This window comes from Serinus canaria, chromosome 14, assembly GCF_022539315.1.
Source record: "Serinus canaria isolate serCan28SL12 chromosome 14, serCan2020, whole genome shotgun sequence".
Lineage (NCBI taxonomy): Eukaryota > Metazoa > Chordata > Aves > Passeriformes > Fringillidae > Serinus > Serinus canaria.
The window spans coordinates 2,574,304-2,587,208 of record NC_066328.1 but is presented as its reverse complement, the minus strand read 5'-3'; the positions used below and the strand labels follow the sequence as shown (position 1 = coordinate 2,587,208).

General features: G+C 48.9%; 1 protein-coding gene across 4 annotated transcripts in view; it reads right to left on the bottom strand.

Annotated features, from left to right (window-relative positions):
- Positions 1-12,007, bottom strand: part of MGRN1 (mahogunin ring finger 1) — a 50,561-nt gene extending 38,554 nt beyond the window's left edge. For 2 of the 4 annotated variants that reach the window (XM_050980017.1, XM_030229565.2), the window contains exons 1-3: positions 11,830-12,007; positions 4,310-4,428; positions 1,996-2,084 (exon numbers count right to left, since the gene is read on the bottom strand). In XM_050980017.1, coding sequence (XP_050835974.1) covers positions 1,996-2,084; positions 4,310-4,428; positions 11,830-11,917 — 296 coding nt within the window. In that variant the 5' untranslated portion in view covers positions 11,918-12,007. The remainder of the gene's footprint in view (positions 1-1,995; positions 2,085-4,309; positions 4,429-11,829) is intronic. The other 2 variants (XM_050980018.1, XM_030229567.2) reach the window with 1 other exon arrangement.
- Positions 12,008-12,905: the final 898 nt, after the last annotated feature.

Here is a 12,905-nt window from a genome sequence, read left to right as displayed (position 1 = left end):
GAAGAGAAGGTTCCAGGGAGAACTCAGAGCCCTTCCAGTGCCTAAAGGGGCTCCAGGAGAGCTGCAGAGGATTTTCAACAGGGGCCTGGAGTAACAGGACAAGGGGCAATGGCTTCTCATTGCCAGAGGGCAGGATTGGATGGGATATTGGGAATAAATTCTTCCCTGGGAGGGTGGTGAGGCACAGGGTGCCCAGAGAAGCTGAGGCTGCCCCTGGATCCCTGAAGTGTCCAAGGCCAGGTTGGACAGTGCTTGGAGCAGCCTGGAGTAGTGGAAGGTGTCCCTGCCCATGGGACAGTGGGTGGAACAAGATGGTCTTGAAGGTCCCTTCCAACCCAAACCAGTCTGGGATTCTATGAAAAAGGTTATGGGGATATTACCATCAGAACATACACTTAGAACTTCACACCTGGACACTTGGCTCAGTAACACTGTATTTGCTGGAGGATGTGGTAAATTGACCAGCTCTGGAAAGAACATGCAAACCTCAACCACTGGTTGTGAACAAGCCAGGCTGGAGAGGGCACAAAGTGTCCTTTACATGCACAGAGGGAGGAAGACAAAGCCTCTGGGCCAGAAGAGCAGAAGAGCACAAGACAGAATGTACCCTTGGGGACTGCCAATTAAAACCTCATTTTGGGTCCACATCAGTGTAAAATTCAATAGAGTCATGTTGGCAGTGCTGTTGCCAGCACTGACACAGCAGCAGCACAAGAGCCTGTGAGAGCTCATGAGGCAGAAAAGGAACTGCTAGTTCCAGGAATTAGAGGGATGAAAACCTAGATACTGTCAATGTGCATGGACACTACATTCCAAATAGTATTCCAAATAGTATTCCAAATAGTCCAGAGCTGCAACTCTGGGAAATGGGACGTGTGACCACAGAAAGCAGAATGACAGAACTATATGTACTAAACCACACCAACTGCTCCATTCACAGCCAGGCCTCTCCCAGGGAAAAAGCCACTTCCCATTTGGCTTACGTGCCTTCTCTTTTTTCCTAGAGAAGTACTTCAGCATTATGCTGAAAAAACAAAGAGCTTTCAGAGCAGTTTACCAATGGTCACTTATTTGGAAGCTCAATCAGCTTTGAAACCACAGGTTTTGCTCATTAAAAAAAAAAAACAAAACAAACAAAAAAAAAACCACATCTGTTTTCACATAAAAACAACCTGAGAGTTTTTGGTTATGACTCCCAGTGCTCATGTTAGACCACGCTCTCAGAGCCACCTTGGCTGGGAGCTGCAGCTGGAGCCCTGCCAGCGCTCCAGCCCCAGACACAGAACCCAGAGTGACTCCAGCCAGGATGGTTGGGAAAGGCTCTGCCTGGACATCTGCCCAGTGCTCAGACCCAAACAAAGCACTGAATGCTGGGCCCTGTACCTCAGCCATCTGTTGGAAAGGGGACAGCTGCAGGTCTGAGTGTGAGCCAGTGCTTTAATCCAGCTCTGCTGTTTCAGATCTCAGCGTGGAGCAGCGAGAGCTACCAACCCCATGACTGTCCTTCCCCCATGCATGGGACACAAGCCATCTAAACAAATGCATAAAACTAGGACCAAACTTTATCCTGGCAGCAGGAGAAACCTGAGGAAGTTTCACTCAAGACCCATCAGGCTCCCAGGCCCATGACTCGAACCAGAATCACCTCCCTTCTGGCTTCTCCTTGCACAGGAATGCAGGAAGGAATCTGTCTGTAAAGTTTATTGACCTGACTAACATCTTCCGCTCATGCTAATGATTTCATGGCTTTGTTTACCACTCCAGCCTGTCCTGCAGAAACAGACACATCACTGGTCCTGTTTGGAAACACAGATTGTTTGGATAAGGAGCATATAAACCACTTGAAAGCTCAAAAGGGAACACAGAAACCTCTGGACATATCTAGCACCAAGGATCTGGATATCAGCCATTCTCCAAAAGCTTACCAATACAGTTTGGCTGTGGCTGACAGATCCCTGGGTGCAGTAAAATGAAAGGTTCAGGTAATGGCAGTACCTGACAAGTCGGAGAGAATCCTTGCGGATGTTCACCAAACTCCTCAGTGTCTTCACTGGCTCATGTGGAGCTGGAGTTATATAGGGAAACTGCAACAAAGAGGCAAATCATTCTTCTGTTATTACACTCTAAAAGGTAGCAGCATGTTACTTAGCATGCAATTTACCCAAATCAAGAAGCACACAGCTTTCAGGGTACTCAGTACAACAGCCACAAGGAACAGCAATAGCAAATTTTATTTACTGATAAATCAAGAGTGTTTCAGGGTGAAAAGCCTGCCCTGGCCCAGGAACAGCTCATACTAGAAATGCACACTTTAAGAAAGGGCATTTTCAGGAGGTCTTTCTCTCCACCCTGAATTCTCAGTCAGGAAAGCCTTGCTCTCCCAAGCTTTTATTTCCACTAAAGAATCCACCTCCAGCTTGAGCAGAAGAAATGCAGCTCTTTCATGTGTATTGCAGCATGCAAGCAGTGATCTGACTGCTAATCAGCATGCTGAAACCCTGGATTACTGGGGGAAACTCTTTTTATTCTGAAACAATGGGGCAAATGTTCTGGAAAAGAAAAGAGACAGGGATAGGGGGCCTCATTCTATTCTACAGTCAAGAAATCTTCTCTCTCAGATTGTCCTTTAAATAGGGACAATAATGCTTCAGACTGTAATTCTCCTTAGTAGGCACAGGATCTCCAGTAAGAAATGCAAAGGAAACTGCTTATTGAGGTGATCACAACCTGTGCAGCTGCAGACCTGCCTGCTGGGCACCAGGGACCACCAACACATTTCCCTAGAAATGAGGCAAAGCCTCACTTACTCCAAAGCAAGAACTGGGCCCATGTCCAGAAAACAGTGCTGCTGCTCAGTGCTTGAGTGGTTTTTTTTCTTTTTCCTTGAAGATTAATCAGAGCTGCCAAAGGGCTTTAACTTTACATAGGCAAACTATATTCCACAACAGTCTCCTTCTCTTAAACCTACTTGGCAAATGTCCCACGGTGTTAATGGCCTCTCACCCACTCCCCTCTGGAGAAATGATGAAACCCAGTGCTGGGATGGCAGCAAGGAAACCCAGGCTGAGACATGCAGGTAATGTAACTCTGCCAGCTCAGCCCCTGCAGGGAGGGCCCTGTGTGCAGACGTGGCACAGGGGATGTGGTGAGCACCCCCAGGCCTGCCCAGCACTGACACAACCACAGAGCTCCAGCTCAAGTCCCTCCTCCCTAATTCTGTTGCCCAACTGCATTTCCTGGGTTAATAAAGACTTTCCAGAATCGTCCTTGTCCATCCTGTGACCTGAGTGTGGTTCTAAAATGACCAATGGCACAGCCTGAGGAAAACTCAGAAAGCAGAATGTGCTTGTAACTGTTCCAATTCCAACTTGACTCAGTTTCCTTCACCTGTAAAAGCAGGGTGATCCCAAACTGCCACCAATCAATAGAAGCATGAATTAATTAATGGTCACAGCTTTTCTGATGAGACATGCAGGTAATTAAATTAAATAATTAATTAAACTAGAACCATGACTTCTAGCTCTCATTTCCATGTTTGGAAGCTGCAGAAACAACTAGGGAAAATAGTGAACAAAGCAAGCAACTCTTCCCTTTTCTCTCTAGCACTCAGAAAACATCTCCAAATGGCTCCTACTCTGTCACCTTTTGGTTCTTTTTAAGCAGTTCTGAGATGCAAGAGAAATCCAAAACATAACACTTTGCATAAAATTCCTGCCTTTCCCTCAAAACAACATTATTCCCTTTTCAAGAACAAGCCAATCACTTGAGCAAGCAGCTTTTCACAGTCTCACAGACATCTCTGGGCCCAAAATTACATTTATGTTCCAGCTAGGAAAAGAGAAGGAGGGACTTTCTGAGCAGCCCGCCTAGGTATAAAACCCACAAAATGTCAAGGTCTGTCTGAACACTGCCCCACACCCAGTCAGGCCACTCAAACACAGCAAACAGCTTGTGTTGAACACCCAACCTGCCCAGGAGCCTTGGGAAGTTCAGGCTCTGCTTCCCAGCCTTCTCTGCAGCATGTTTTACACTTGTCCAGGCAGGCAGGCAGAATTAGTCCCAAATTCTGTGCTCCTGAGTCCCTGTTCTTCCTCCCCCACCACTAATTCCTTCTGTCCTGACTGAAAATAAGCCTCCAAGGTGAATTCAGCTTCTCAGGAAAACTCAGTTTGCATCTGAACAGATTGGAATGACATTGCCCAAGCAGTGAGGACCTCTCAGGTCTGTGCCACTCTCCTCTACAAACCCGACACAAGATTTTCCAAAACAGGCAGGAAACAAAAAGAGTAAAACAGACACAGGAACTTGCCTGAACTGGTCTATTTCCAAGGAAGTTTAAGTCCATGTTCTCACCAAAAAGGTAACCCTCGGGGTGAGGGGTGTCAAACTTCTCACCTCCCATAAAGAAGTGACTTGCAAAGTAGTTTCCTAGAAACAAAAAACACACAAGAGAATGAAAAAAAACCCCACCAAACTCTAAATGAGTGCTTCCTGGAAAAGTCTGCAGTTTTCAATTCACAAGAATAAAAGAGCCACAAGACACAGAAAATATTTGCTTATTCACCCCTTCCCTGTAGTACTCAGGGCCAGTGCCAATAGTAGGAGAAGAGAGGAAAAGAACAAACAAAACAAAAACCTAGAATAAATATTACAGCGAGATAATTCCACTTCAACGTGTTTTCTAGAGAAGGGACAGGAAGCAGGAAAAGTGTCAGGTCTTTCCAATATTCCAGTATTTCCATTCTGGTCAATTCTTCCTGTTTTCTCCACTGCCCAATGTGAAGCCCAGTCCCACAAACACCATGGGCCTGCTCAGAGAAGGATGAGGCTTCCTCCCACTGCAAAGTTCAGCACAGCCAGAGGGTCTCCTGTCACATTTCATCCCTTCTTTGACTCCCATATCCCACACAAGAACCACTCCAAACCTTTACTGGGAGTGCCGGAGACTGTACACCCTGATGTATTATTAAATTATTAATTTAATTAATAATGCTGACAGTTCTAAATGCAGAAAGATGGACGTCAGGGACTGACTAAAGTGAAAGTCAGCTCTGAAAGTTTCTCCATGAATTTGTTTCATTCATCTTTAAGGTGATGCACTACTATGAAAATTTCAGGACACAAAGCATGGGCATGTGTGGGATTCTGGAGCATGGAATTGGCTGTAAAATAAACAGAATTAATTCAGGTGTGTGAGAGCATCACAAACATAGCTCCCTCCTAGAAAGACTTGAGGAAAACACTCTCAAATGTGAACTTCACAGAGGTACAGTTTCAGAGAAATAAGTATCAGGAGAGAATGAAATAAAAGGCTCCATCCAAGCCACTTCCCTTCAAGTTTCAGAGTGGGGGATGAGAGGACTGAGCCAAATGTACATTTGCTTCCCTGGGTGCAATACATAGACAGCATAAATCTGTGTTAAAATGACTCATTCCAGAAGCAGTAACTAATCATCGGAATGGCTGTGGAGGCATTCTGGAGGGATCTGCAGTCCCTCTAGCTAGGAGCAAGCAGGATTCACTCTGAAATGGAAGGGGTTTCATGAATGGCCCTGTTTTTTTTCCATTAAGGCTTTCTCTCTTTATGCTTCAAGAAAGGCTCTTTTCACTCTGCACAGATGGCAGTGCCTTAATGATGATGGGAGGGCTCAGCTACTGCTGAGCTCAGCTAACAAGCACCCAGATGTTTGTAGTACTGAAACACATCCTTCTTTCCAGATACGACACCCACCTTCAGCACAGGTCCAGCAGCCACTTAGAACCTGTTCTACAGAATCACAATAACAAAATCACAGAATCATTTAGGTTGGAAAAGCCCTCCAAGATCATCAAGTCCAACCTGTGACCTATCATCACCTTCTCAACCAGATCAGAGCACTGAGTGCCACATCCAGTCATTTCCTGGACACAAATGTAGGTGCCCCAAATGACAGGGAATCTTTTCCCACTCCTCCCAGAAGCAACAAATTAAAAAACTAATCTGTATATAATCTCCAAGCACAGCCAGCCTGACACTGCCTCTCTACCAGAGATACACCATGGACGTTTGTGTATGCACTGAGGTTCAGAAAACCACATTGAAGGCTGGAATAGATTTCACATTTTAGGTGGGTCAAGCAGGATTATGTTTTGGAACATTTTATTTGATCAGCTGAGAAGACAATGCTTGTGCAGGATGTCTCAGTACCATGGCAGCTGGTTATCTGGGATCAGAGAGCTCCCTCTTATCCAGTGAGTGAGACAGAATTACAGAACCACAGAACTGCCTGGGCTGGAAGGGACCTTAAAGATCACACAGCTCCAACTCCCTGCCATGGACATCTTCCATGACACCAGCTTGCTCCAAGCTCTGTCCAGCCTGGCCTTGGACACTTCCAGGGATGATGAAGCCACAGCTTCTCTGGGCAAACCTCTGCCAGAGCCTCTTCACCCTTGCAGGGAAGGATTTCTTCCTATTATGCAACCTAACCCTACTCTCTGCCAGTTTGAAGCCATTCCCCCTTGTCCTGTCACTCCAAGCCCTTGTAGATAATCTTGCCCCATCTTTTCTCTAAGCTCTCTCCAGATATTGCAAGGCCACAGTGAGGTCACCCCAAAGCTTCTCTTTTCCAGGCTGAACAATCCCAACTCTCCCAACCTTTCCTCCCAGCAGAGCTGCTTCATCCCTGGGATCATCCTGGTGCCTCCTCTGGACTCTCTCCAGCAGCTCCACATCCTTCCTGTGCTGGAGGCAGCTCGGCAGGTGGGGCCTCACCTGAGCAGAGGGGCAGAATCCCCCCCACTCCTCTGCCCACGCTGTGGGATCAGCCCAGGACATGGTTTGAGAGCATCTCCAGAGATGAAAGGGTCTCTCTTGCTCAACTGGAACAACACCCAGACACAAAACCAGCACGTTCAAGGCACCTGACACACTGTCACTGCTCCACTAAGAAGTACTTTTGACATCTCTACCAAATTGTTGGGATTTCTCACCTATACAGTAGCTGGAATCACAGCTTCAGTTCCACATTCAGACTGAACTCTCTTCATCTTCCTGCTAAGTCACCTCCTTCAAGGTGAAGGAGAGGTTTTTTTCCCCCGAGGCACTTCCTTCACAAGCAAACAAGAAACACAGTGCCAGGCACGAGGAGCACAGGGAAAACCACTCTGAGGTGCTCAGGGGGAACACTCTGGTGAGCAGAACAACCCCGAGGCTCTGCCACTGCTGCTGCACACACAGAAGCTGCCACACACACGAGGTCTCAACGGACAAACAAACCAGAATGGCAGCAAACTGTCTCCACAAATTTATAACACAGTTTTCAGCAGCTAAAAAAAGATATTCTGTTGCAAGCTTTCAGAAAGCTCTTGCTACAATGACACAGAGCTCTCAAGGTAAAACCAAAGTTATGCATTAATCTTCTCAACCACTATCACAACTACCTCAGAGTTTGCCCAAGTTGGAGGCAGAACATTTTAAGAAAGCATTTCTTAAGTATCATCCCAAGGACTAAAAAGAAAAGCAAACTTCCAGATGGAAAATATGAGGCATCCTCTTTTGCAGTCACTGTGACATTTAGGATTTTTGGTGGCTCTAGGAGGCGTGCATATATATTATATGCATTGGAATCCTGGGTTCCATTTCCAAATCCAGTACAAAGACAGCTTTAGAACTTTAGCCAGGCTATCATGCCTCTGGAACCTTGTTCCCATATGTTCCCCCAGGCTATAAAACCACCTTAAGCAGTGGTGTTCCAAGGCCAACTTTACACACAGCTCTGTAGCATTCTCCTTGTGCCCATAACTAAGTGCCATTCTCTTTGGCAGGAAAAAGAAAAAGCAAGAAATCCTTGGATTGATCTTCCACAGAACTGCTACAAACAGAAACCCTCCAGGAAAATGCAGTGACATGCTGACCAGGAAAGAATCACACATAAATAAAAAAGGATGGGAAAGGATAAAAATGCCAGAACAAAGAAAAAATGTGGCTCTGCTTCCCCAGAGTAAATCAGCACAAAGCAGAGAGCAGCATGAGATAAAAGAGAACATGACCAAGTGAGGTAGATGAAGCCCAAGCAGTGGTTGCAAGAGAAATTGTTGTGGTGGAAAACTTTACAGTGGCTGGAAAAACTGGGACCACTGGGACACCCAGGACAGCCAAGTCTGACTCACTTGTTTGTCCCATGCAAAACCAAACTGGAACCCAAGGCTCCTCCAAGGCATCAAATGACACCAAAATACTTTATATTTAGTACAACATAGTGATGGGGGTTTATTATCATAATTGCACCAGCATTAAGCACCAGATTGTCCAGTCATAATTACCTCTCCCTAAGCCAGCATCCTAATCCCATACCCATGCAACACATGGATGTGATGCACAAGAGAGAAGCTGGGAAGGGACACAACCTACAGGAGGCTGAGCACAGCTGTAATCCCATCACAGCACAGCTGTGTCACAACGTTCATTAACAGAAAGCATTTAGGTGCTCATTTAGGCTTCTCACCATTAATGCAATTAACAGTGAAGTGATAGAAATTGGGTTCTGTTTAATTACTCAGCCAGACAGTCACCACCATGACAGACTGACAGCACAGCCTGAACCAGCACACAGGGACAGTGACACTGTCTTGGAACACAGCAGCAGAGATGGACTGGGTGTGACTCTGGTACTCTTCTCCTATTTAAAACTGCTCTTTCTTTAATTAAAGCCTCATTTTCAAACAACAAAGCAGTTCTGTTTCAGAGAGGAGCAATCCACTTCCTTTTTTTCCTCCCAGAAATCTCCAGGGAATCTTCCTCAAGAGCCTACTCCAGAGGATCAGAGCCATCCCAAGGGCACGTGCTCCGTGCTGCAGAGGAGCAGGAACAGGAGCAGAGCTGTGGGGAGCACTGGGGCATTGCTCACTGCTCCAAGGCAATAGGGACAGGGCAGATCCTTTCACTGCTCCAAGCACTGAAGCACCACAGAGATCACAACTGTTCCCTGCTAAAGAGGGAAAAAACCACCCATTTTTAGCCTGTTTCACAGAGGCAGTTACTCTTCTGTACAAACAAGGCCTTCCTCCCAACCCATCAGGCAGGCACAATGCCAGCATGGGCTCCATAAAGCAAGAAATTTTAGTTAAAAGGTACCAGCAAAGAGGGGTCAGGGAAGGATATTGGGAAAATTGGGTATCACCTTATAGCAGCCTCAGTCATCCAGATGCAGGTGGAAAAATGTAGATGATACCCACCCAAAGCCTTGGAGGAAGAAGCAGGGCATTTTCTGAGGATTTTTGATTACAAAACTGCACACAATTTCCAACAAAGCTGTTAAACCACCTGCTTCACTGAGGACTGGCTCATGCAGACCAAGGTGGATTCCACAGCAATCTGCTCGATCCTCCTCAGGGCACGTGACTGACCCAGCAACAACCAGATCAAAAGGCAATACAGGAGAAGTGAATATTCACCTCTGTCTTTGCAACCAGCTGTGACTCAACAAGGCTCAATCAGCATGTCCCTCTCCACAGGCAGGCTGAAATCACAGCCAGAACACCTGTATTTAGGTATTTACCTGTATTTAGGGTTTGTTTCCTTGCACAGTGTGTCCTCGAGAGGCGGTATTTGCTCCCTCATCAAACCCAACTGATGCCAACCATGGACAGCCCCTGAGCAGACATTTCTAGTAAGATCTGTTGAAGCCAGAGACAAGGAGGGATAGAATGGAAGAGGAGAAGGACAGTGCTGCACACAGGATGGGTGACCTCAGGTGATGCTCCCTCACCACTTGTTCCAGCCCATCAGGGGTAATCTCAGAGCCAGGAGTGCAACTCAGGCTCATTCTCCAGCACACACACCCAACACAGCCCATGGAAAACCAGCTTCTTCCACACAGGGCTCACAGCAGCACTGCCCAGTTAGAAATAATTAGCAAACATTTAGCCCAAGAACATTTTGCACTACTTTCAGCTTGCTTCCTGAAATCAACACTGTACTCACTCACTTCCAGTCATGCTCACTGCCAGCTTTGGTACCAACCTTCCCATCTCCAAGACAATCACTCTGGAGATGGCAGGACCTCAAAGGACACTGCCCCTCTGAACACACTGAAGGAGGGAGGGAGCTGCCATCCTTACAGCCCTTGCTGTTCTGGGCTTTGAACCTCCACCTCAGAGGTGTTCACCACCTCTTCTTCTGCCTAGAGCTTGAACAGCTCTCCAAAGTCAAGAGGATCCTTGTTAGATAAACCCAAAATATGTGAAGAGAAAGCCCTGGCTTAACACCAGCTTTCAGAAAGAGCACAAGAAAATGCCACAGAAAATTAATTAACAAGCCTCTAATTGCATCCAGAGCCTTTGTAGGAAATACAAATATTTTTATTTAACCAGCTGCTTGAAAGCATTGGCTGCTCAGTTCCACAAGGGAGGTATCACACGTGGAACACTCTTTGGTAGCATTATGGTTCACAGATTCCCTTCCAGGGAGCATGGTAACACACAAACCCAACCTCAGGAGTGTGATGGGGTTACCCTGACAAGCCCCAAACCCAACACACCACTAACTTCCAGTTCAGCAGCACAGGAACAACAGGATGGTGATGTGAAAGAAGCTTTATGTCCATTGCATATAGTGGTTATAATTAATCTACTCTTTATGTAAAATGCTGTCACACACAGATCCAGCTGCAGCCAAACTGCAACACTTGCCTTTCCCAGCTGCCCAAAAGCCTAGCTCCCAAACCCCTAAAAAAAGCAGTTATATTTTCTAAGAGAGCCAACACAGCTGTTGGACTTTTCTAGGCAGGTTTCCCCCTTCCACTTCCTCCATGCCACCATTCCTGCTGAAGGCCAACCTGCAACAAGACAAGGTGTAATGATGACAGGACTCTGAGATGATTCTGCACCCCCTCCAAACTAAGCAGGGGTCCTGGCCCACTCCATCACACAGCCCTGAGGATGTCACAGCCAGCAGGTCATGGACACACACAGGACTCTAATCTCTGAATGAAAAGTCTTTGTATCTGAGAGTGAGGGGACCCAAACTGCTGCTCTACAAATTGTTCAGCCTGCCTGGAAAAGCCCTGACAGAACCAAAACCTAGAAAAAATTGTAAGCAAATGGATATTGCAGGGGAAAAGAGTATCTGAATTTCCCTGACCACTTGTTTTCTGAGAAGAATAAGTAAAACTCTTTAAAAAAGTTAAACCTGGTCAATCTTAAAAACCAGCCCAAGACAAGGCGCGTCACCGGCTCATCCCAACTGCACACAAGTGGCACCCAACTCTCCAAGGCTTCAAAACTATTCCCTGTGGAAAACAGACACCCAGCTGCCTCTGTCAGCCCAACAGCTCCTAGGTGACAGCCACTGCCATTTTAAGGAGTTAAAGGGGGCTGTCATGCGGGAATTTGGTCATCCTGCATTCAATCCGACCCAGTTGTGCTCCCTGTCCCCAGCGAACTCTGCCGCGGTTCCCTTTACCAGCAGAGCCGCCAGGGACCAGCAGCTCGCTGAGGCCACACTTGCACCGTGGGGAGCGGTCCCTGAGCACCCTCAGCTCCCCGGCACCACGGGCGGTGACAGCGGGACAGCTGAGGCCTGGATGCCGGGCACGGGGACACCCTCGGAGCAGGGCACCGAGCCCCCGGGCAGAGCCGGTCCGGTGCCACCGCTCTGCCCACGGACATCCATCCACCCACGGCCTCTCCGCCAGCGCGGCCGGGCAGGGCCGCGGGCAGAGACAGAGTCGGTGACAGCCCAGGCCGGTGACAGGCACACCCGCAGCCCCGTCCCCGCCTCCCCGCCCGGCCCGGGGGGCACCGGGCCCGGCACGGCCTGTCCCCCTCCCCGGTCCCCGCGGCCCTCACCGGACTTGGGCGGGTAGCGGTAGGCCGAGTTGGCCTGGATGTCGATGTCCTCCACTCCCGCGATGCGCCGGCTGAGCAGGGAGCCCATGGCGGCCGCGGACAAGGCGGGCGGCCCGGGGGCACAGAGCGGCGGCGGCGGCACCGGCACCGGGACCCGCACCCACGGCGGCGGCGCGGGGCACGCCGGGACAGCGACTCCTCCCGCCCCGGGACTACAGCTCCCGGCAGCCACCGCGGCAGCGCCTACCAACGGTGGGGCGGGGAGGGGCGGCATCCACCAATGGGGGGGGGCGGTGGCGTGAGCTCCGCCGGCAGAGGGCGCTGCGGCGGGAACGGGGATGGGAATAGGGCTGGGAATGGGAATGGGAACGGGAATGGGAGAATGGGGACAGGGACAGGGAGAGGAACAAAGATGGGAACAGGTGTGGGCCCTGGGATGGGCATGGGGCCCTCTGCATGGGAAGGACCCGGGCATGGACATGGAGATCACTAGGGGCACACCTTAGATGGAGAAGCCCTTGCGAGCTCACACAGGAATGCTGCAGGACACATCCTGTACAAGGAAGCACGGGGAGGATGGATGCCCAGGGACACACCTTGCATAGGGATGCAGAGGGAGAATGCCCAAGGTCATGCTCTGCACAGGGATGCACGGCGCGGGGGGAGGATTCCCAGGGACACATCTGGCCCAGGGAAGCACAGGGGAGATGCCCAGAGGGACACAGCCTGCACAGGGATGCCCAGGGAGAATTATTCAGGGCAGCTCCCAGATGTGGGACCTGCTACTGGCTGAGGCTCAAAGCCAGCAGGAAAGGAGGTGACCAGCCTCCCAGGGGGAAGCCTCTCCTTTCTGGGTTCCTCCCATCACAGGTAATCCACACATGAAAGCAAATGGAGATGCCTGAGGTTTGGATGTGAGGACAGGGCTGCCTCACACGTGGGACAAAACAGTCAGGAGGATGGCATGAAGGAAGAGGGATGAAAAAGCTACCAATGTCCCAAAACAAAGCCCTGTCCCCTCTGGCAACGAGAACAGAGAAATGCCACTCCCTGTGATGGGAGGTACCTCCCTGCAC